This window comes from Lynx canadensis, chromosome B4 (assembly GCF_007474595.2).
Source record: "Lynx canadensis isolate LIC74 chromosome B4, mLynCan4.pri.v2, whole genome shotgun sequence".
NCBI classification, from domain to species: domain Eukaryota; kingdom Metazoa; phylum Chordata; class Mammalia; order Carnivora; family Felidae; genus Lynx; species Lynx canadensis.
Window position 1 is genome coordinate 76,629,768 of NC_044309.1, and position 24,217 is coordinate 76,653,984.

The 24,217-nt window shown below is 38.7% G+C and overlaps 1 protein-coding gene across 1 annotated transcript in view; it reads right to left on the bottom strand.

Moving 5' to 3' along the window:
- Positions 1 to 24,217, bottom strand: part of FAM186A (family with sequence similarity 186 member A) — a 77,684-nt gene that overhangs the window by 20,791 nt on the left and 32,676 nt on the right. Inside the window, exons 3-9 of the mRNA XM_030322257.1 lie at positions 16,738 to 16,954; positions 15,383 to 15,553; positions 2,123 to 5,070; positions 1,313 to 1,690; positions 731 to 1,204; positions 557 to 628; positions 29 to 490 (exon numbers count right to left, since the gene is read on the bottom strand). Coding sequence (XP_030178117.1) covers positions 29 to 490; positions 557 to 628; positions 731 to 1,204; positions 1,313 to 1,690; positions 2,123 to 5,070; positions 15,383 to 15,553; positions 16,738 to 16,954 — 4,722 coding nt within the window. The remainder of the gene's footprint in view (positions 1 to 28; positions 491 to 556; positions 629 to 730; positions 1,205 to 1,312; positions 1,691 to 2,122; positions 5,071 to 15,382; positions 15,554 to 16,737; positions 16,955 to 24,217) is intronic.

The following is a 24,217-nucleotide window of genomic DNA, read 5'->3' on the forward strand; positions in this document are numbered from 1 at the left end:
GGGTGAGAGTGATCCCCCGTGCCTGGGCCTGCTGAGGGGTCAGAGTGATCCCTTGTGCCTGGGCCTGCTCAGGGGTGAAAGAGATCCCCAGTGCCTGTGCCTGCTCAGGGGTGAGAGTGATGCCCTGTGCCTGTGCCTGTGCCTGCTGAGGGGTCAGAGTGAGCCCCAGTACCTGGGCCTGCTCAGGGGTCAGAGTGATCCCCTGTGCCTGGACCTGCTGAGGGGTCAGATTGATTGCCTGGGCCTGCTGAGGGGTGAGAGTGATCTCCCATGCCTGGGCCTGCTCAGGGGTGAGAGAGATCCCCTGTGCCTGGGCCTGCTGAGGGGTCAGAGTGATCCTCTGTGCCTGAGCCTGCTGAGGGGTCAGAGTGATCCTCTGTGCCTGTGCCTGCTGAGGGGTCAGAGTGATCCCCAGTGCTTGTGCCTGCTGAGGGGTCAGAGTGATTGCCTGGGCCTGGGCCTGCTCAGGGATGAGAGGGATCCCCCGTGCCTGGGTGTGCTCCAGGGTCATAGTGACCCCCTGTGCCTGGGCCTGCTGAAGGGTCAGATTGATTGCCTGGGCCTGCTGAGGGGTGAGAGTGATCCCCCCTGCCTGTGCCTGCTGAGGGGTCAGAGTGATCCCCAGTGCCTGGGCCTTCTCAGCGGTGGGAGAGATCCCCTGTGCCTGGGCCTTTTCAGGGGTGAGAGTGATCCATTGTTCCTGGGCCTGCTGAGGGGTCAGATTGATTACCTGGGCCTGCTGAGGGGTGAGAGTGATCCCCCCTGCCTGTGCCTGCTGAGGGGTCAGAGTGATCCCCAGTGCCTGGGCCTTTTCAGGGGTGAGAGTGATCCCCTGTGCCTGGGTCTGCTCAGGGGTCATAGTGACCCCCTGTGCCTGGGTCTGCTCAGGGGTGAGAGAGATCCCCAGTGCCTGGGCCTGTTCAGGGGTCAGAGTGATCCCTTGTGCCTGGGCCTGCTGAGGGGTGAGAGTGATCCCCACTGCCTGTGCCTGCTGAGGGGTCAGAGTGATCCCCAGTGCCTGTGCCTTTTCAGGGGTGAGAGTGATCCCCCGTGCCTGGGCCTGCTGAGAGGTCAGAGGGATCCCTTGTGCCTGGGCCTGCTCAGGGGTCAGAGTGATCCCCAGTGCCTGTGCCTGCTGAGGGGTGAGAGTGACCCCCTGTGCCTGGGCCTGCTCAGGGGTGAGAGTGATCCCCTGTGCCTGGGCCTTTTCAAGGGTAAGAGTGATCCCTTGTGCCTGTGCCTGCTCATGGGTGAGAGTGACCCCTTGTGCCTGGGCCTTTTCGGGGGTGAGAGTGATCCCTTTTGCCTGGGCCTGCTCAGGGGTCAGAGTGATCGCCTGTGCCTGGGCCTGCTGAGGAGTGAGAGTGATCCCCCCTGCCTGTGCCTGCTCAGGGGTGAGAGTGATCCCCAGTGCCTGGGCCTGCTGAGGGGTCAGAGTGATTGCCTGGGCCTGCTGAGGGGTGAGAGTGATCCCCCCTGCCTGTGCCTGCTGAGGGGTCAGAGTGATCCCCAGTGCCTGGGCCTGCTCAAGGGTGAGAGTGATCCCCTGGGTCTGGGCCTGTTCAGGGCTCAGAGTGATTCCCAGTGCTTGGGCCTGCTGAGATGTTAGAGTGATCCCCCCTGCCTGTGCCTGCTCAGGGGTAAGAGTGATCCCCTGTGTCTGGGCCTGCTCAGAAGTGAGAGTGATGCCCTGTGCCTGTGACTGCTCAGGAGTGACCATGATCTCCAGTGCCTGTGCCTGCTGAGGGGTGACAGTGATCCCCATTTCCTGTACTTGGTCAGGGGTGACAGTAATTCCCGGTGCCTTGACCCCCTCAGGGGTGAGTGTGATACCCTGTGCCAGGGTCTGCTCCTCGGTGAAGGTGAACCCCAGTTCATGGGCCTGCTCGGGGGTGAGCGTGATCCCCTGTGACTGAGATTGCTGAGGAATAACAGTGGTCCCCAGTGCCTGGGCCTGCTCATAAGTGAGGGTGATCCCCAATTCCTGGGTCTGCTTGGGGGTGAGAGTGATCCCATGTGCCTGTGCCTGCTTATCAGTGAAGGTGAACCCCAGTTCATGGGTCTGCTCAGGTATGAAAGTGATCCCCAGTGCCTGTTCCTGCTGAGGGGTGAGAGTGATCACTTGTGCCTTGGCTTGCTGAGGAGTGACAGTGGTCCTGAGTGCCTGGGCCTGCTCAGGGGTGAGAGTGATTCCCAAGGCCTGTGCCTGCTGAGGGGTGAGAGTGATCCCCTGTGCCTGGGCCTGCTCAGGAGTGAGAGGGATCCCAAGTGCCTGAGCCTGTTGAGGAGTGACAGTGATCCCCAATGCCTTTTGAAGAGTGTCAGTGATGCTCATTTCCTGGGCCTGCTCAGGGGTAAGACTGATCCCCAGTGCCTGGGCCTGTTCTGGGGCCACGGTGATGCCTAGTTCTTTGGCCTTTTGAGGGGTGATAGTGATCTCCAGTTCCTGGGCCTGTTGAAGAGTTAGAGTGAGGGTCTTTGTGGGAGACTGTCCAGAAATTGGAAAGGCCCCAGGTGATTGCGATTGTGTCGATGGAGAAGGAGTGATTGGTATAGGGTGCTTTCCATCAGCAAAATTTTCTAATGTCTTCAAATGTCCATGGAACGCTTTTCTTTGGTGTAACTGGGATGCTACTTTCGGTATGCTCTTCCATTTGGGAGACACTGTCACTGAAGTTTGGCTGAACATCTTTTCTAGTGTGTCAGAATTTTTCTCATTGATCTTCCTCTGATCCTTTGTCTTTTTCTGCTTCTGCCTTCCATGGTCTTCTATGTTTCTCCTTGGCTTCTGCTTCTCTTCTTTCTCCCTATTTATTTGTAGCTTCGGGTGTCTCAGTTCCTTCTGAACTGGCCTCATCTGCTCCTCCTCCTCCTCCTCCTCCAGGGGTACCAATTGTTCTTCCATTTCTTGATTCCATGCCTCCAGCTGCTGCTGTTTTGGCTTCTGATATCCTTTCTCTTTTCTTTGCATTTGCTCGTCATCTTGCTCAGTCCGTTTTTGTTGTTCCTTCCATGCTTCCTCTTCCTGCCACCATTTCTGCTTCTGTTGCCTCTGCTTTCTCTCCTTCATTTGGAGCCATGACTCTTCCTTCTCCAATTTTTTACTTATCAGCTCATGGCTCTTCTTCCAGAAACTCCCTTCCTCTTGCAAATGGTGTTTGAGACCCTCACCAAATACTTTTTCTTGACCTTCTTGCAAATATTCATCCCACCTCTGTTTTTCCTTTTCCTTGTGGTCTCTCCCTACTGTTGAGGCTACTGGAGCATCTCTTTCACCTTCTATTGCAGTCAAGATCATTTGTATTAAATTGTCAATTAATGGGTCCATGCTCTTAGATGAGAGTAAGGTGCTAATTTCAGCCTTTGCACTAATTGGCTTCTGAAAATGCAATCCTGGCATAAATGAGACTTCCTTTTTTCGTTTCATAGGTTTCTCTCCAACTTGTCCTGCATTTTTTATGTCTTTGTATTCTCTCAAGATTTTTGCCACAGTTTCGGCCACAGTTTGGAAGTATTCCTCCATTTTTGCCTTTATGATTTCTAATTTTTCGACCTCTGCTGTTTTTAATAATAACTCCTCTTTTGGCACAGCCTTTTTATCCAAAGGCTTTCCTATGTTATCAATTTTCTCATTTAGGAAAGCCATTATAGCTTTTTGAAATTCTTCTAGGTTACTCTCTTCACTTTTGCCATCTGGGCTTTCTAGAACTCTGGTAGATTCTGAAGTCTCTTTTGCTATCCTAGATTGTGATTTAACAAGTTCAGGAGACTTGAATTTCTTGGCTAAGACTATGATATCCTCAGTTTTTCCCTCTTTGCTTGTGGTGGTTCTTGGAGAGATCTGACGTTTCTTCCCTTTTGTTTTCATTTTCTCAGAGGAATAACCAAGTTCAATCAATTTGAATTGCTCTGCTTGGCTACTCATCTCACTTTTGCTCTCTTTGTCCATTGACTCAGTGGTGGGTTCTTCTTTATTCTCTGAAGAAATCTGGCTTTTGTCATGTGAATATTCAGGTTTGACCTTCCTGAGTCTTTCCCACATACTACCTGTTCCACTTTTGCCACTTTGTCTTTTTGTGTCAGTAGAAGGGTAATCAGTAGGGACATAGCGACTTTTTGATTCTGCGAATGACTTTGGTTTGGCTTCAGAAAAGGATTTCATTTCTTTTCTATTCTTTTCCAGTGCCTGTAGCTCCAAGTCATGATCAAGTTTGGTCTCTTTCTGTTTACCTTTATCATCACTCAGATGTGATCCAGAGGTCTCATCCATAGATGAGCCTTTAATTTGCTTTTTCTTCTGTGATTGATACTGGTCATCATCTTTCTTCAGTGACACCTTATCTTCAGTGATACCTTCAGAAGACTCTTTTTGGTTTTTTTCAGGTAAAGGGTATTGCTGTTCAATTAAATCTGGGGTCATTTCAGCTGCGGCTGTATATGAAAATGCTGAGTCCCACTGGATCCCCGAGGCTTTGGTCTCTTGTGTTTGGGCCTCATCTATAATGTTTTCAAATTCTTTAGCCAAAATATTTTCCATACTGTCTTCTATGTCAGTTTTGCTAATGGCAATGGATGATTGTAGAGAAAGCTCAGGCAACGCTTTCAAGGTTGTTGTGGGTAATGCTGTGGGTAGTTGTTGCTCTGCAATACCTTTGGACCGAATAAATTGTTCATATTTTTCTTCTGCATCTTGAAGTTTCTGCTGAAGTATTTCATTTTGTTCACTGAGATCTCGTATTATTTTCAGAGAGAGCTCTTTTTCTTTTTCACTTGTCTCATTTATATACATATTAGCACTTTGGAGGATAAAAACTTTTACTTCATCATTTAGTGTATTCAAAGCTTTAGAAAGGTTTACTATTGTTGATGATATATATTTAATAGCATTGTTTTCCAATTTATTGAACATTGCAGTGTTTATGAGTTCCTGTAGCATATCTTGGATTTCTGAAACCTTTGTATTTGTTGCAAATTCATCACTAATCATCTGATCTGGTCTTAAAGCATGAGCTGTTGCAGGTCGCTTTATAACCCTTTCTTTCCAAGATTTCCATAGAGTACCTCTAGATGCTGGAGGAAAAAAACCACAAAACATAAAATAATGAGATTGCATTTCTTCTTCTGTGTGGTGCTCTATCTACGCGAAAGCCTAGGACTTTAGCCTAAATTATGGATAGGTATAGGATAAAGATTCATCAGAAAGTTTTGGCTCCAATGGGGCACCTGACTGGCTCAGTCTATAGAGCATATGACTCTTGATCTCAAGGTTGTGAGTTTGAGCCCCGCGTTGGGTGTAGAGATTACTTAAGAAGAAAAAGAAAAAAAAAAGATTTTATTTTTATTTTATTTATTTTTTTTTTTTTGAGAGAGAGAGAGAATATCTTAAGCAGGCTCCACACTCAGCATGGAGCCCAATGCAAGACTCAGTGTCACCACTGTGAGATCATGACCTGAGCTGAAATCAAGGGTCAGATGCTCAACTGACTAAGCCACATGGGTGCCCCTGAAAATAAAATCTTTAAAAAAAACAACAAAAAAACCTTTACCTCCAAAGTAAATAGTATTATTTTTTCCCACAATTACCTAGAATTTTGCTTCCAAAATTTAGTCTTTGGTCTTTAGTTATGATCTCAGCTTACCTTCAGTTATAAGTTTGGGATTAGATATAACATAAGCCAAAACTTTCCTTTGGCTTTGATTATGCTTGGTGCTTTCCATTTTCTTTCTTAGGTTCCTGTCCTTCTTTTCTCACTTTTCTGAATCACAGTTAGTCTTGGTTCTTTCAGAAGAGTCACAAAAGAGCAGAAAAAAGTCAAACATTTGAAGGGATTTCCAGAATGGCTGAATGAGAAACTCGGCAAAATTTTTTCCCATAAAAGCAATGATAAAACTTGACAAAACTGCCCAAACCAATGATTTTAGGACTTTGGAAATTGACTGCAAGCATACAACAAAATGGTAAGCATTTTTTTCAAGAAAAATTACTAAACTTCAGTAAGAACTGGAAGTCTGTGATGTTTTAGCCTGGAGCTTCTTCTGTTTCCAACTCCCCCAAGCCATGTTACCTGGTAGTTCTATAGGAGTGAGTCAAGCCTTGAAGCTCTACTGCCTGAGGGGGCTGATTTGATCTGGAATAAAGCAGGGAAAAAACACATGCCTAGGGACGTTGTCTAAAACAATACTTCCTTAACTCACACACAGATCCATTAGCAAAGAATAGAAGCCTTACTGGATCAATCTGGATCACTTAATGATTGGCCAGTTATTGACCACTAAGTTATGCTGACCCAAAGGTGACCCCTAGGAATTCAAGCTTTAAAATATAAACAAAAATGAGGGAAAAAAAATAACTGAGCAAAGGTGTCAGCAGCCACACACTGTTGGGGAGACAGACTTTACTGCAATAATCCAGACAAATCACTAAAAAGCAAAGGAAAAAAGGAGCAAAAAGAAACCCTGGAGGTTATAGGGGAAGTCAGACTCTAAAGTTGCTATAATATGTCATCTAAAATGTCCAGTTTTGGGGGTGCCTGGATGGTTCAGTCGGTTAAGAGTCCAAGTCTTGATTTCAGCTCAGGTCATGATCTCATGGTTCATGAGTTCAAGTCCTGCATCTGGCTCTGTGCTAACAGCACAGACCCTGCTTGGGATGCTCTCTCTCCCCCCCTCTCGTTGCCCCTCCCCGACTTGCTCTCTTTCTGTCTCAAAAATAAATAGATAAACATTAAAAACACTTACAAAAATAAATAAACTTTTTAAAAAAATATTGAGGAAATAATAATGGCCAAATCATCCCAAATTTGATGAAAAACATTAATCTACACATTCAAGAAGATCATTGAACTCTAAGATAAATACAAAAAGATCCATACCTAGATACATCATAGTCAATTGTTGAAAGCCAGACAAAGAATCTTTAAAGTAAAAAGATAAAAATGACTTATCACAATCAAAGGAGATTAAAAAATCAAAGCATAGGGGAGCCATAGTAAATTTAACAGCTTACCACTGATTAGAAACAAGAGGCCCAAACACAGTGAGATGACTATTCAAAGTGGTGAAAGAATAATACTGCTAACCAAGAATTCTATATCCAGGAAAACTATCCTTCAAAAAATGAAGGTAAAACATCCATTCCCTGAAATAACACTCTTCCCAAAGTACCATGCACATGCAACTCTCATAACCATCCTCATTATAAGTGTCTTTAAAGACTTCTCTAAATGGATTACAGAATTTCTATTACATCCATTCCTTGAAATAACACTCTTCTCAAAGTAGTATGCACATACAGCTCTTGTAAGCATCCTTATTGCATGTGTTTTTAAACAGTTCTCTAAATATATTACATTATTCACTGAAATAACACTCCTGTAAATGTGGCTTGCAGTGAACACTCATATATCCATGTGTTTTCAACACTTCTGTAAATGTATTACAGAATTTCTATCAGATCCATTCCATGAAATAACTATTTTCAAAGTAATCAAAGGATGTAACCTGTTATTTTTCTTTTTAATGAAGGCAAGAAATAAGACATACAGATGGCAACTAAGGATATGAAAAGATGTTCAGTGTCATCTGTCATTAGAGAATTGGAAACTGTTGTAGCCACTCTGGAAAGCACTATGCAGATTCCTTAGAAAGTTAAAAATAGAACTACCTTACAACCCAGCAATTGCACTACTAGATATTTACCCGAAGGATACAAAAATACTGATTCGAAGGGACACGTGCACCCCAATATTTATAGCAACATTATCAGTAATAACTAAATTATGGAAAGAGCCCAATTTTCCATTGACTGATGAGTGGATAAAGAAGATGTGCGATATATATACAATGGAATATTACTCAGCAAAAAAAAAAAAAAATGAAATCTTGTCATTTGCAACAATATTGATGGAGCTAGAGTGTATTATGCTAAGTGAAATAAGTCAGAGAAAGACAAATACCATATGATTTCATTCATGTGGAATTTAAGAAACAAAACAGATGAACATAGGAGAAAGAGAAAACCAAAAAAAAAAAAAAAAAAAAAAAAAGGAGGAAGACAAACCATAAGAGACCATTAACTATAGAGAACAAACTGAGGGGAGGGACACTGTGTAAGGAATAGTCTAAATAGGTGATGGGTATTAAGGAGGGCACTTGTGATAAGCACTGGGTGTTATATGTAAGAGATGAATCACTAAATTCTACTTCTGAAACCAATTTATATTACATGTTAACTAACTAGAATTTAAGTAAAAACTTGAAAAAAAAAAGAATTGCAAATTATAACAATGAAATATGTTACACATTTCTGAAAATGGCTAAATCCAAAAAACCAATAATGCCAATTGCTAACAAGTACAGGGAGTGACAAGAACTCCTGTTGAAAAATGGTGGGAATGAGAAATGGTACATCTACTTGGAAAGACAGTTTGGCAGTTTCTTACAAAGTTACTTACAAAGTAATGTAATCTTATCAAATGATCTAGCCATCATGCTCCTAGGTTTTTACATAATTAATTCGAAAACTTATGTCCATGAGAAAGAGAGAGAGAGAGAGTGTGTGTGTGTGTGTGTGTGTGTGTATATATACGTATATATATACGTATATATATATATATATATATATACGTATATATATATATATATATATATATATATATATATATATATGGCAGTTTTATTCTTAGTCACCAAAACCTGGAAGCAACCACATAAACAAGCTGTGGTGCATCTGTACAATGGAATATTATTCAGCAGTAAAAAGAAATAAGCTATTAGGCCACAAAAAGATAGGGAGGAACCTTAAATGTATATTTAAAGTGACAGAAGCCAGTCTGAAAAAGCTACATACTACATGATTCCAATTATATGACATCCTTGGAAAACCAAAACTATGGAGACATAGGGGCACCTGGGTGGCTCAGTCAGTTAAGGGTCCGACTTCGGCTCAGTTCACGATCTCGCGGTCTGTGAGTTCGAGGCCTGCGTCGGGCTCTGGGCTGATGGCTCAGAGCCTGGAGCCTGTTTCACATTCTGTGTCTCCCTCTCTCTCTGACCCTCCCTTGTTCATGCTCTGTCTCTCTCTGTCACAGAAATAAGTAAACGTTAAAAAAAAATTTTTTTTTTAAACTATGGAGACATAAAAAATTATCAGTACCAGGGACTTGGGGAAAGAGGGGAAGAATACATAAGTGAATCACAGGGCATTTTTAGGGTGGAAAAACTATTCTGTATGATACTATAAGGGTGGATACATGACAATATACATTTGTCAAACCCAGTAGAACTCTATAGCACAAAGAGTGAAACTTAATGTTTACAAAATTTTTAAATACCCTTTTAAGAGGTCAGGGGATCCCAGGAAGGAATGTAGACTGTGATATGACAATCTAACAATATAAGAAATGTATGACACAACCTCACTGAAAGGAATGAGAGGATGCAGGGAGTGCTGACCTGTAGGTAACCGGAAATGAACGGAGCCTGTAAGACTGAAGACAAAGTGCTGTACTCTAGTTGATAAGTTATTTCCCACTAGGGTATGGGTTAATAATTCTGCTACTGCTATGCATGTATACTGGAATCGAGCAATTAAGTGAAGTAGATGGTAGGAGCAAGTTTCTTATTGTTTGTCATAATTTATAGATAAGCAAGGGGAAGAAACTGGAATGATCTATGTGTGATAATGAATTAAAATTAGAGAAATCACTATAAACTTATGTTTAGTTTAAAGTAGTTACAGATGATACTATATATACATATTAATAGATATGTGTAACTGCATTGGCTCTACATACACACACACACATATTTATATATATATATATATATATATATATATATATATATATATATTTTTTTTTTTTTTTTGCTCTGTCAAATGAGAGGACTGAACAGAAATGACAGCCCAGTAGCAATGAACACACCTAGCAACCAGACGTTGCTTTTTAATACTATTCTCTCCTAAAAGTAACCAGAAATCCTTGAAGAAATGACCGATTATAAGACTGGAGCAGGATATATTCGAGATGAACCTGAAGGATCTTGTAGTGCCAGAAAGTAGGGAAGTGCTAAAAAAATAAAAAAGAAAGGGGCACCTGGGTGGCTCAGTTGGTTGAGCATCTGACTTCAGCTCAGGTCATGATCTCACAGCTTGTGAGTTCAAGCCCTGTGTCTGGCTCTGTGCTAACAGCTAAGAGCCTGGAGCCTGCTTCGGATTCTGTTTCTGTCTCTCTCTCTCTCTGCACTGCCCTGTTCATGCACTGTCTTTCTCTTTCTCTCAAATATAAATAAACATTTAAAAAATTTTATTTAATAATAATAAAAATAAAGAAAGAAAAAAGAAAAAGCCACATCGATGAGGTTATGTTAAAGGGGCACAGGAACCAACTGAAAGAGGTCCCAACGGCCAAAACTAGAACAACTTAAGCAAGTAAATAAAGTAGTATTGGATTATAACTCAAAGTCCAAAAAAAATCTGAGTTCATTTTGAGATAAATAATTGAATAAATTAATAAATGAGGAAGAAGAGACAAATTATAGTACATAAGAACTTCAAATAATTTATGTAGATATTCATCCTAAAAGAAAGGGAGCACAACTCCCTTTTCCTTAAGTATGGGCTGCACATATAGACTTATTTTAAAAAGCAAAGTATGGAAAATGAGGAAAAAGAGTAACTTTACAGTGGAGAAACCTGACAAGCACTACTTTAGCCACGTGGTCAAGGTCAACATTGAGTCATTTGATAGTACGTACCCTTGAAATTGTATGATGACAATGGTACTTTACCTCTGTGATCTTTCTCCTCAAAATCCATAACCCCAGAATAAATGTGAGAAAAACACCAGACAAATTCCCATAGGGGAGCATCTTATAATATATCTGATTGGTGCTCCTCACATGTGTCAGGAACATCAAACAGAAGGAAAAGTCTGTGAAATTGTCACAGCCAAGAAAGTCTAAGAAGACATGACAATTAAATGTAATTAGGTACCCTGGATGGAATCCTGAAACAAAAAAGGACATTAGGTAAAAACAAGGAATTATGACTAGAGTCCATAAATTATGGACTTTAGTTAATAATGTGTCAATACTGGTTTGTTAATTATAACAAATGTATCATACTAATGTAATATATTAGTAATGGGGGAAACTAAGGAGAAATATGGAATTCTCTGTACTATTTTCTCACTTTTTTTTATAAATCTAAAACTACCTTAAGAAAATAAAGTCTATTAAAAAATGAAAGTGAAATAAAGACATTCTAGATGAGCAAAACGGAAAGAATTTGCTGCTAGTAGACCAGCCTTATAAGAAAGACAAAGAAGTCCTTCAGGTTGAAAGGAAATGATACCAGAGGATAACTCAAATTCACACAAAGAAATAAAGAGCACAAGTATATGTAGCTAAAAATATGCTTTCTTTTCCTCTCTTAACTGATTAAAAAGACAATCATATAAAACAATAATTATGAACTATGTTGTTGGGCTTATGATACATAAAAATGTAATATATATGGCAAAATCCAAAGGAGGGGAAGAGAATGGAGCTAATGGAGCAAAAATTCTATACTTTGCTTGTATTAAGTTAGCACTAATCTGAAACAGATTGTGATAATTTTTTTTTTTAATTTTTTTTTCCAACGTTTATTTATTTTTAAGACAGAGAGAGACAGAGCATGAACGGGGGAGGGGCAGAGAGAGAGGGAGACACAGAACCGGAAACAGGCTCCAGGCTCTGAGCCATCAGCCCAGAGCCTGACGCGGGGCTCGAACTCCCAGACCGCGAGATCGTGACCTGGCTGAAGTCGGACGCTTAACCGACTGCGCCACCCAGGCGCCCCTGTGATAATTTTTTTAAGTGTATTTATCTTGAGAGAGAGAGAGAGAGAGAGAGAAAGTGAATGGGAGAGCGACAGAGAGAAAGGGAGAGGGAGAATCCCAAGTAGACTCCACACTGTCAGTGCAGAGCTCAACATGAGGCTCAAACTCACCAATGGTGAGATCATGACCTGAGCCAAAATCAAGAGTCCAATGCTTAACCAACTGAGCCACACAGGCGCCGTAGGTTGTGACAATTTAAAATGTGTACTGCAATCCCTAAAGAGCTACTAAGGAAATTACTCCAAAAATATAGGGGGAAAATGGAATTAAAATGGTACACTAGAAAATATTTGTTTAACACAAAAAGTAGTAAAAGAAGAACAGGAGAACAAAGAGATGAGACATGGAAAATAAACAGCAACACAACACATATAAATCCAATCATATCAATAATTACATTAAATATGAAAGAATTAAATACTCAAAAGTGAAAGATTGCCCAATTTTATGTGTATTTCTGTATTTTTTTGTGTGTATATATATTTAAAAGCCAACACGATCCAATGATAAGCAACATATCTTAGATTCAATCTTGCACAGTAACCACAGGGGAGCTGGAGAGAATAGACTAATATCAAACAAAACAGACTTTAAGACAAAAAAAAAAAAAAGGTTCTAGATACAATGAGGGACAATCTATTTATTTATTTATTTTTTTCAACGTTTATTTATTTTTGGGACAGAGAGAGACAGAGCATGAACGGGGGAGGGGCAGAGAGAGAGGGAGACACAGAATCGGAAACAGGCTCCGAGCCATCAGCCCAGAGCCTGACGCGGGGCTCGAACTCACGGACCGCGAGATCGTGACCTGGCTGAAGTCGGACGCTTAACCGACTGCACCACCCAGGCGCCCCAATGAGGGACATTTTATAATGAAAAAAAGATCAGTTCATCAGTAAGCTATCACAATATGAACATATATGCACCTAATAACAGAGCCTTAAAATATAGGAAGCAAAACCAGACAGAATTAAAGAGAGAAATAGCTAACTCAGTAATAGTAGTTGGGAAGTTCAATATCCCACTCTTAATAATAGAACAACTAGACAGAAAATCAGTAAGGATATATACAGAAGACTAAAACAACAATATAAACCAACTGTAGAACACTCCACCCAACAAAAGCAAAATATATCTTTTCAAACACACACAGAACATTCTCCAGGATAGACCATATGGTAGGCTATAAAGCAAGTCACAATAAATGTAAAAGGATTGAAAGAATACAAAGTATGTTCCACAAAATACTTCACATGGAGTAGATAGATACATAGATATACAGATAACAGATAATTTCCTACTGGTTCTGCTTCTCTGGTTGAACACTGACCAATACAAGCTTTTGTTTTTGTTTGTATTTATTTATTTATTTATTTATTTATTTATTTATTTATTTTTAGTAATCTCTGTACCCAATGAAGGGCCCAAACTCATGACCCTGAGATCAAGAGTCACATGCTCCTCTGCCTGAGCCAGCCAAGCACCGCCCCCCCATACAAGTTTTTAAAACGACACTAAAACCATGAACCACAAAAGAAAATATTGACAAATTGATTTGACTTCATCAAAATCAAAAACCATTGGCCTTCAAATGCCCCATCAAGAAAATGAAAAGTCAAACCAAAGATTAAGAGAAAATGTTTGAAAATCACGTTTCTTTCTCTTTTTTTTTAATGTTTCTTTATTTTTGAGAGAGACAGAGAGAGATAGAGTGTGAGTCAGGGAGAGGCAGAGAAAGAGGGAGACACATAATCCAAAGCAGGCTCCAGGCTCTGAGCTATCAGCACAGAGCCCAACATGGGGCTCCAACTCATAAACCAGGAGATCATGACCTGAGCCCAGGTCAGACGCTTAAATGACCGAGCCACTGAGGCGTCCCCCTTTTTTTTAATGTTTATTTATTTCTGAGAGAGAGCGAGAGAGCGCGCAAGCAGGGGAGGGGCAGACAGAGAGGGAGACACAGAATCTGAAGCAGGCTCCAGGCTCTGAGCTTGAACCCATGAACCACAAGATCATGACATGAGCTGAAGTCAGACACTTAACCAACTGAGCCATTCAGGTGTCCCTGAGAATCACATTTCAAGACTTGTATTCAGAATACATAAAGGACTCTTAAAACTCAATAATAGAAATGGGTAAGCATTTGAATAGTCATTTCAGCAAAATAAATATAAGAATGACTAATAAGCACCTGGATAGATGCTCAACATCATCAGTCTTTAGGGAAATACAATTTAAAACCACAATGAGGAAGGGGAGTAGTGCTTGGGTGGCTCAGTTGGTTGAGAGGCGGACTTCAGCTCAGCACATGATCTCACAGTTTGTGAGTTCTAGCCCTGCATCAGGCTCTCTACTGTCAGTGTGGAGCTTTGGATCCTCTGTCCTCCTCTCTCTCTCTGCACCTCACCCACTCATGCTCTCTCTCTCAAAAATAAATAAACATTAAAAAAAATAAATAAAACCACAATGGGATACCACTTCACACCTCTTGGAAAGGCGATCCTAAAGAAGTCCATAAAAAGTGTTGAGGATGTGGAGAAACTGGAACCTTAATACATTGCTGATGGGAACGTAAAATAGTGCTGTCATTTGGGCAATAAGTTAACAATTTCTTTAAAAGATATGCATAAACTTACCAGCAATAGGTAAATGACCCAGAAATTCTACTCCTGGGTATCTACCCAAAAGAAATGAAAACATACATCCACACAAAGACTTATACATCTGGGTTTATAGCAGCATTATTCATAAAAGTCAAATGTCAAAATAATCTGAATGTCCATGAACTGGTGAGTAGGTAAACAAAATGTGGTATATGCAAAAAATGATATACAATTGGTCATAGAAAGGAAGAAACTACTGATACATCCTATAACATGGCTGAACCTCAAAACCATTATTTAAGTAAAAGAAACCACATATAAAAGACTACATATAATATGATTCCATCTTATGAAATGTCCAAAAAAGGCAAACTTATTGAGACAGAAAATAGATTTGTGTATGTTTGGAACATACACACATGTTGTGTGTGTGTTTAGAACATACACAAATGTTGTGTGTGTGTGTGTGTGGGTGGGTGGGTGGGAGTGAGGATTGACTGCAAAAGGGCATGAGGGATCTTTTTTGGGATGAAGGAAATGTTCTAAAATTGAATTGTGGGGAGGGGGGCAGTGGTGGTGGCTGGCTGGCTCAGTCAGTAGAGCATGAGACTCTTGATCTCTGGGTCATGACTTCAAGCCCCATGCTGGGTGTGGAACCTACTTTAAAAAATAATAAAATAAAATAAAATAAAATAAAATAAAATAAAATAAAATAAAATAAAATAAAATAAAATAAAATAAAATATTGTGATGATAGCTACACAACTCTAAATTTACTAAAAGTCATTGAATTTTACATTTAACATATGTGAGTTTTATGGTATGTAACTTTTACTTTAATAAAGCCATTTTTTAGAAAAAGTCAAATCTGTTTCCAATGTCTTAAAGCACCCTTACTCATTTTTTTCTTTTGTCTCTTCTTTTCTTCAAATAAAGATACACTAATTCTACTCAGTATCTTGACATTGCTCTCAATAGCTCTGTACATTTCTGGTAAAAACTCCATTTTTGCTATCCAGTGATGGTGTTCCTCAATATCAGTTGCAGTCATCTCAGACAAAATGGCATCTTGAAGAGAGCAAAAAAAAAATTATTTTTGTGCAGAAAAATGATTATAATCATATAGGCTTATAATATTGGCTAACTACTTCATACTATGGTATTGAGGAATATAGGTGTCTCACACTGATTGCTCTTCTGAGGCTTTTCTCTATGAAGAAATGAAGAAGGATGAGACTTGGAATAGAAAGCTGAACAGTAAATCTTGGACATGAAAATACTCTGGTAACTAAAATGTGAACATGTGTTTTAATATTGAGGAACTAAACCTCAACTCCTTTCATAAGTTGTCTAGTATTTTAAAACCTCCATTATATGAGATTTCTTGCAACTTAATGAAATTATTCTTTTTGTATGCTTAGCTTATTCATTCTTTCATTCAACCAAATGTCTCCTTTGTCATGTATTGTTCTAGATGTTGAGGATACAACACTGAATAAAACAAGTTCTCTGACTTCATACTGCTTGCATTCTAGTGAAAGGAGACACACAAAACATAAAAATATAAACATTAATTATATAGTATGGCAGATCATAAGAAACGCTACAGACAAAAATAAAAAATAAAGAGGAATGGACAGTGCCAGGGAGTAGGGAATGGAGATGGTCAGAGAACACATCATTTTAAAGTGAGATATAGGGGCGCCTGGGTGGCGCAGTCGGTTAAGCGCCCGACTTCAGCCAGGTCACGATCTCGCGGTCCGTGAGTTTGAGCCCCGCGTCGGGCTCTGGGCTGATGGCTCGGAGCCTGGAGCCTGTTTCCGATTCTGTGTCTCCCTCTCTCTCTGCCCCTCCCCTGTTCATGCTCTGTCTCTCTCTGTCCCAAAAATAAATAAACGTTGAAAAAAAAAAATTTAAAAAAAAAAAAAAAAAGTGAGATATAAGCAGAAAATGAGCCACATGGCTACTTGTGGACAGTGTTCCAGGCAAAGGAATAGTAAGCATAAAGACACTGGGCAGAGGCATACTGGCATGCTTGAAGAGAAGCAAGGAGCCCAGAATAGCTGGCACTAAGTAAGCAAGACTACATAGTGCTTACTTTATTCTTACTGAAACAGTGGACAATAATTCTCTGAATAACCTCCTTAGTCTTCTTTTAAAGGTAGTCTGATTAACCCTTTAACATTTACTTATAGATCCTGTTCTCTTTTTCATTAACTTCATGGTTTTCCTTTGAACCACTTCAAACTTACTCCATTCTTCCAACCAGACCAGGATGTGCAAAAGAGTCTTTTCTCTAATTTCACTGTTCTTAGCATAAGTAACTATTTTATCCAGGAAATTTATTCTCCATTTCTTATGTTCTGGAAGGGAGATTTTCCTTCCGGAGTGCACATTCTCAGCAACAGTGTAGCGATTGATTATTCGCTGCACATTGAGCAGTATGTCAGCCAGTTGCATATTAATGTCCTATAAGAATAAGAAGGGGGAATATATTAATACTCAGTTTATTGACAAATCAAACATCTGTTCATAATTCTCAACAAAGTGGGTTTATTTTTTTTTAAGTTTATTTTGAGAGAGACAGAGACAGCATGAGTAAAGGAGGGGCAGAGAGAGGGAGACAGAGAATCCTAAGCAGACTCCACACTGTCAGCATGGAGTCTAATGCAGGGCTCAAACCCATGAGCTGTGAGATCATGACCTGAGCCGAAACCAAGGATTGGGCACTTAACCAACTGAGCCACCCAGGCACATCTCAACAAAGTTTAGAGGGAACATACCTCAATATGATAAAGGATGTATATGAAAAGCCCATAGTGAACATTATATTCAATAGTGAAAAACTGTAAGTTTTTCCTGTAAGATCAGGAACAAGACAAATATGTCCACTCTCACCACTTTTATTGAACATAATACTGGAAGTACTAGCCTCAGCAATCAGAGAAGAAAAAGAAATGAGGCATCTATATAGGTAAGGATGAAATTAAACTACCACTATTTGCGTATGACATGATACTATATATAGAAAACCCTAAGAGGGTGCATGGGTGGCTCAGTCAGTTGAGCATCTGACTTCAGCTCAGGTCATGATCTCCTGGTTTGTGACTTCAAACCCTGCATTGGGTTCTGTGCTGACAGTTCAGAGCCTGGAGCCTGTTTCAATTCTGTGTTTCCCTCTCTCTCTGCCCAACCCCCACTTGTGCTTTCTCTCTCTCCCTCTCTCTCTCTCTCTCAGAAATAATAACTGAATAATCTTAAAAAAAAAAAAAGAAAACCCTAAGGACTCAAACAACAAAACAAAACAACAACAAAAAACTATTACCAGTAATAAATTCAGTAAAGTTGTGGGATACAAAATCAATACCTAGAAATCAGTAGCATTCCTATACACTAATAATGAAGTAGCAGACAGAGAAATTAAGGAAACAGTCCTATTTATGATTGCACCAAAAATAATAAAATACCTAGGAATAAACTTATCTAAAGAGGTGAAAGACCTGTACTCTGAAAACTATAAAAGATTGATGAAAGAAATTGAAGATGACACAAAGAAATGGAAAGACATTCCCTGCTCATGGGTTGGAAGAACAAATATTGTTAAAATGTATGAACTACCCAAAGCAATCTACACATTTAATGCAATCCTTATCAAAATATCAAGAGTATTTTTCATAGAACTAGAAGAAAAAATTATAAAATTTATGTGGAACCACAAAAAGCCCTGAATACCCAAAGCAATCATGAAAAAAAAAAAAAAAAAAAAGCAAAACTGCAGGTATCACAATTCAAGATTTCAAGCTATACCACAAAGCTGTAGTAATCAAAAGAGTATGGTACTGGCACAAAAATAGACACATAGATCAGTGGAACAGTGTAGAAAGCCCAGAAACAAACCCACAGTTGTAAGGTCAATTAATCTTTGACAAAAGAGGTGAGAATATGCAATGGGAAAAAGACAGTCTCTTCAACAAATGGTGTTAGGAAAACTGAACAGCTACATACAAATGAATGATCTTGGACTACTTTCTTACATCATACACAAAAATAAGCTCAAAATGGATTAAAGACCTAAATGTGAAACCATAAAAATTTTAGAAGAGAACACAGGCCATAATTTCTCTGACATCAGCCATAGAACATTTTTCTAGATACAGCTCCTGAAGCAAAGGAAATAAAAGCAAAGATAAGCTATTGGGATTACATCAAAATAAAGAGCTTGTGTACAGCAAAGGAAACAACCAACAAAACTAAAAGACAGTGTACTGAATGGGAGAAGATATTTGCATTGCAAATGACCTATCCAGTAAAAGGTTAGTATCCAAAATATATAAAGAACTGATACAACTCAACACCCCAAACCCAAATAATCCAATTAACAAATGGGCAGCAGACATGAACAGACATTTCTCTAAACAAGACATCCAGATGGCCAACAGACACATGAAAAGATGCTCAACATCACCCTTCACCACAGATATGCAAATCAAAACTACAGTGAGATACCACCTCATACCGGTGATAATGGCTAAAATAAAAAACACAAGAAACAACAAGTGTTGGTGAGAATATGAAGAAAAGGAATGCTCCTGCACTGTTGGTGGCAATGCAAACGGGTGCAGCCATTGTGGAAAAGAATATGGAGGTTCCTCAAAAAATTAAAAATAGAACTGCCCTATGATCTAATAATTGCACTACTAAGTATTTACCTAAAGAAAATGAAAACACCAATTCAAAAAATATATACACCCCTATGTTTATAGCAGCATTATTTATAATGCCAAATTATGGAAGCACCCCAAATGTCCATTGATAGATGAATGGATAAAGAAGATGTGGCATATATACACAATGGAATATTAGCCTTAAAAAGAATGGAATCATGCCATTTGCAATGACATGGATGGAGCTAGAAAGTATAATGCTAAGTGAAATAAGTCAAAGACAAATACCATATGATTTCACTCCTATGCGGAATTTAAGAAACAAAACAAACAAAGGGAAAAAAAGAGAGAGACATATCAAGACTCTTCGCTTTAGAGAACAAACTGATGGTTACCATAGAGGAGGTGGGTGGTGAGATGGGTGAAATAGGTGATGGGGATTGAGTGCACAATGTGCACTGAGTAACGTATAGAATAGTTGAATTACTATATTATACACCAGAAACTAATACACTGTATATTAACTATACTGGAATGAAAATAAAAAACTTTTAAAAATGGTGGAGATACTAAATTTGCAGTTGATGTGAGATGTATGACATATGTGAAAATGTTTTATAAATGACTGCCATAAACAAGTAAGTAAAAGGATGTTCCTTTTTTGTTTTTTCTTTACCTAGCCCTCACCCGTGGAAAGCAGGTATCAGATATTCCTCAACACTTTTATTTCATTACCTCACCTTCTCAAGAATCTATCAGCAAATTTATTTTGCTTATAACTGCATACCAATATTCTCAATAGGAAAGTAAATTACTACCTCATATGTGTCTTTGGGAATTTGGGGAATCATTTTTGGTTGCAACAGTGATTGGGAGGAAGGATTTATTGATATTCAGTGAAAGGTGCTAAGGAATGCTAGCTCATTTTATAGTGGACAGTCCACACAATGAAGAACTGGCCCAATCCTGCATAGATTTTGACTGTCCTATGAGACATTCATGTAGGTAAAAAGAAAAACATCTGTTTATAATTATTTGAGCCTAGAAATTTACTCCTGTTAAAATATAAACAAAATATTTTTTGCCTAGTTTAATTATATACTGAAGTTTCCAGGAATGCAAATATTATGTAAATCAAAGGAAAGATGTTCTTTAGAATTTCTCCAATAAATTTTACCATTCTGTTGGTACCATAGTACCAACAGCAATGCACTAACGTTAATATATAATATCAGTATGATTAACCTGCTTTTGTATCAACCTATATTCATAGCTTTCACATTTATTTTAATTCTACATATAGGTACAAGCCTCTGTCTACTTCTTTATTATGTCTTCTGGTGAAGTTGGCCTAGAATTTACACACTGAAATGCCCGTTGTTAGAAATTACTTTCCTTTTATTTGCCCTCACATTTATTTATATTAATTATTTAAAGTATGAGTATAGATATTATATCTATGAATTTCACCTCAGGAATAAAAGGAATGCTAAAATATTTTATTTTTTAACGTTTATTCATTTTTGAGAGACAGAGCATGAGTGGGGGAGGGGCAGAGACAGGGAGAGACACACAGAATCTGAAGCAGGCTCCAGGCTCTGAGCTGTCAGCTCAAAGGAAGGAAGGAAGGAAGGAAGGAAGGAAGGAAGGAAGGAAGGAAGAAAGAAAGAAAGAAAGAAAGAAAGAAAGAAAGAAAGAAAGAAAAGCGCAATTGCAGCAAAAATTTAAGTCAGGAACATAGGAGAGTGGAGACACAGATTTTCAAGTGATGAAAAATAACACTATAAGCTAGCACATACCATAGTGGTCAAAGAAGAAAGAATACCAAATCTTTATCAATTATTCCAGAAAAACTAAAGAGGCAGTAGCACCTCCTAACTCATTTTTTGAGGCCAGCATTACCCTGATACCAAGGTCAGATAAAGACACCACAAGAAAGAAAGGAAAAAGACAGGGAACTATAGACCAACATCCGTGATGAATATTGATGCAAAAATCTTCAACAGAATACTCTCAAACAGAATTCAACAGCACATTAAAAGGATTATACATTATGACTAAGTGGGATTTATTCCTGGAATGCAAGAATGTTTCAATATATGAAAGCCAATCAATGAAATATACCAAATTAACAGAACACTAGGAAAAACCCCACATGTTCATTTCAATTGATTCAGAAAAAGCATTTGACAAAATTCAACACCTTTTCATGATAAAAACATACAAAAAACTAGGAATAAGAAATTTCCTGAACATGATAAAGACCATATATGAAATTCCAGAGATAATATTGTCAATAGTGAAAGACTGAAATGTTTTCCTTTAAAGTCAGGAACAAGGCAAGAATGCCCACTTTCACCACTTCTAGTCAGCATATTACTGTAAGTTTTAGCCAAAGCAATTAGGCAAGAAAAAGAAATAATAAAAGATATCCAAACTGGAAAGGAGGAAATAAAATTGTCTCTATTTTCAGGTGATATGATCTTATATGTAGAAAATCCTAAAGATTCCACACATGAAAAAACTGTTAGAACTAGCAAATGTATTCAGCCAAAGTTGTGGATATGAAATAACACACAAAAATCAATTGTGTCATTATACACCAACAATGAACAATCTGAAAAGGAAATTAAGAAATCCATTTATAATAGTATCAAAAGAATAAAACCCTAGGAATAAATCAAGGAGGTGGAAAACTTGTACATTTGTAATTTTCACTACAAAATGTTACCAAAAGAAATGAAAGAAAACACAAATAAATAGAAAGACATTCCATGTTCATGTATTGGAAGACTTAATATTGTGAAGACATCAATACCACTAAAACTAATCTACAGATTTAATGCAAACTGTATCAAAATTCCCTTGATATTTTTTGCAGAAATAGAAAAATCCATTCCAAAATTCATATGGAGTCTCAAGGTACCCTGAATACCCAAAATGGTCTTGAGAAAGAAGAATAAATTGGGCAGCACGCACTTCTCATTTTTTAAAAAGTTTATTTATTTATTCTGATGGGGGTGCAAAGAGAGAGAGAGAGAGAGAGAGAGAGAATCCCAAGCAGGCTCTGCATTGCCAGTGAGGAGCCCAATGCAGAGCTCAAACTCATGAACCATGAGATCATGACCTAAGCCAAAGTCCAATGCCACCCAGGTGCCCCACACACTTCTCATCTTTAAATCCTAGTACAAAAGCAATGGTAATTAGAACAGTGTACTGGTATAAAGACATATATATAGACCAAGGGAATAGAATAGAGAGCCCCGAAATAAACTTTTGCATATATGGTCAATGATTTTTTTAAATTTTTTAAAAAATTTTTTGAATGCTTATTTTTGAGAGAGAGAGACAGAGTACAAGTGGGGAAGGGGCAGAGAGAGAGGGAGACACAGAACTGGAAGCAGGCTCCAGGCTCTGAGCCATCAGCACAGAGCCCAATGTGGGGCTCAAACTCACAACCTGTGAGATCATGACCTGAGCCAAAGTCGGATGCTCAAGAGACTGAGCCACCCAGGTGCCCCTATGGTTGGGTGATTTTTGATAGATGCCAAGACCATTCAATGGTGGAAAAAAAAAAAAAAAGCAGTCTTTCAACAAATGGTGCTGGGAAAACTGGAGATCCATGCAAAAGAATGAAGTTGGATCATTACCTTAAAGAATATACAAAAACTAACTCAAAGTGGATAAAAAACCTAAGCATAAGACCTAAAGTTGTAAAACAGAAGAAAACATAGAGGGAAAATTTAATGATATTGGATTTGGCAATGTTCTTGGATTTGACACCAAAACCATAGGCAACAAAAGTAAAAATAGACATATTAGACTAAATTAAATGTAAAACTTTTATGGATCAAAGGACACAACAGATTGAAAAGTCAAAGAAAATATTTGCAAATCACATCTCTGATAAAGAGTTAATATTCATATTACTTAAGGAACTTCTACAACTCAATATTAAAAAAATAATAACCCAATATGAAAATGGGCAAAGGATTTAAATAGACATTCAAAAAAGATAAACAAATGGCTGACAAGCATGTGAAAAGAAGCTCAACATCATAATCATTAAGGAAATGCAAATCAAAATTACAATGAGATATTACTTCACAACCCAAATAGAAAATAACAAATGTTGGTGAGGATATAGAAAATTGGAACCCATGTGCACTGTGGGTGGGAATATAATATGGTGTAGCTACTATGGAAAACACTATGGTGGTTCCTCAAAAAATCAAAAATAAAATTACCATATGACTGAGCAACACCACTCTTGGGTATATAAAGAATTTAAAGCAATTGCTGGGTTGTATTGCACTACTACTTATTTATCCAAAGTATACAAAAATGCTAATTCGAGAGGACACATGCATCCCAATATTTATAGCAGCACGATTAACAATAGCCAAATTATGGAAAGAGCCCAAATATCTATTGACTGCTGAATGGGTAAAGAAGATGTGGTATATATATACAATGGAATATTACTCAGCAATCAAAAGGAATGAAATCTTGCCATTTGCAACAATGTGGATGGAACTAGAGTGTATTATACTAAGCAAAATAAGTCAGTCAGAGAAAGACAAATACCGTATGATTTCACTCATATGTGGAATTTAAGAAACAAAACAGACGAACATAGGGAAAGGGAAGGAAAAATAAGATAAAGACAGAGAAGGAGGCAAGCCATAAAAGACTCCTAAATACAGAGACAAACTGAGGGTTGCTGGAGTGGAGGTGAGTGGGGAGTTGGGCTAAATGGGGGGTGGACATTAAGGAGGGCACTTGCTGGGATGAGCACTGGGTGTTGTATGTAAGTGATGAATCACTGGATTCTACTCCTGAAACCAATACTACACTGTATGTTAACTAACTTAAATTTAAATAAATTAATTAAATATTTTAAAAAAGGATAAAAAAAGGATTAAAAGCAGGGACTTGAGCAAATGTTTGGACTCCTACGTTCATAGCAACATTACTCATAAGAGCAGTGAGGTGGAAACAACCCTAGTGTCCATTGATTAATGAATGGATAAACAAAATAGGATATATACACACAATGATAAAGAGA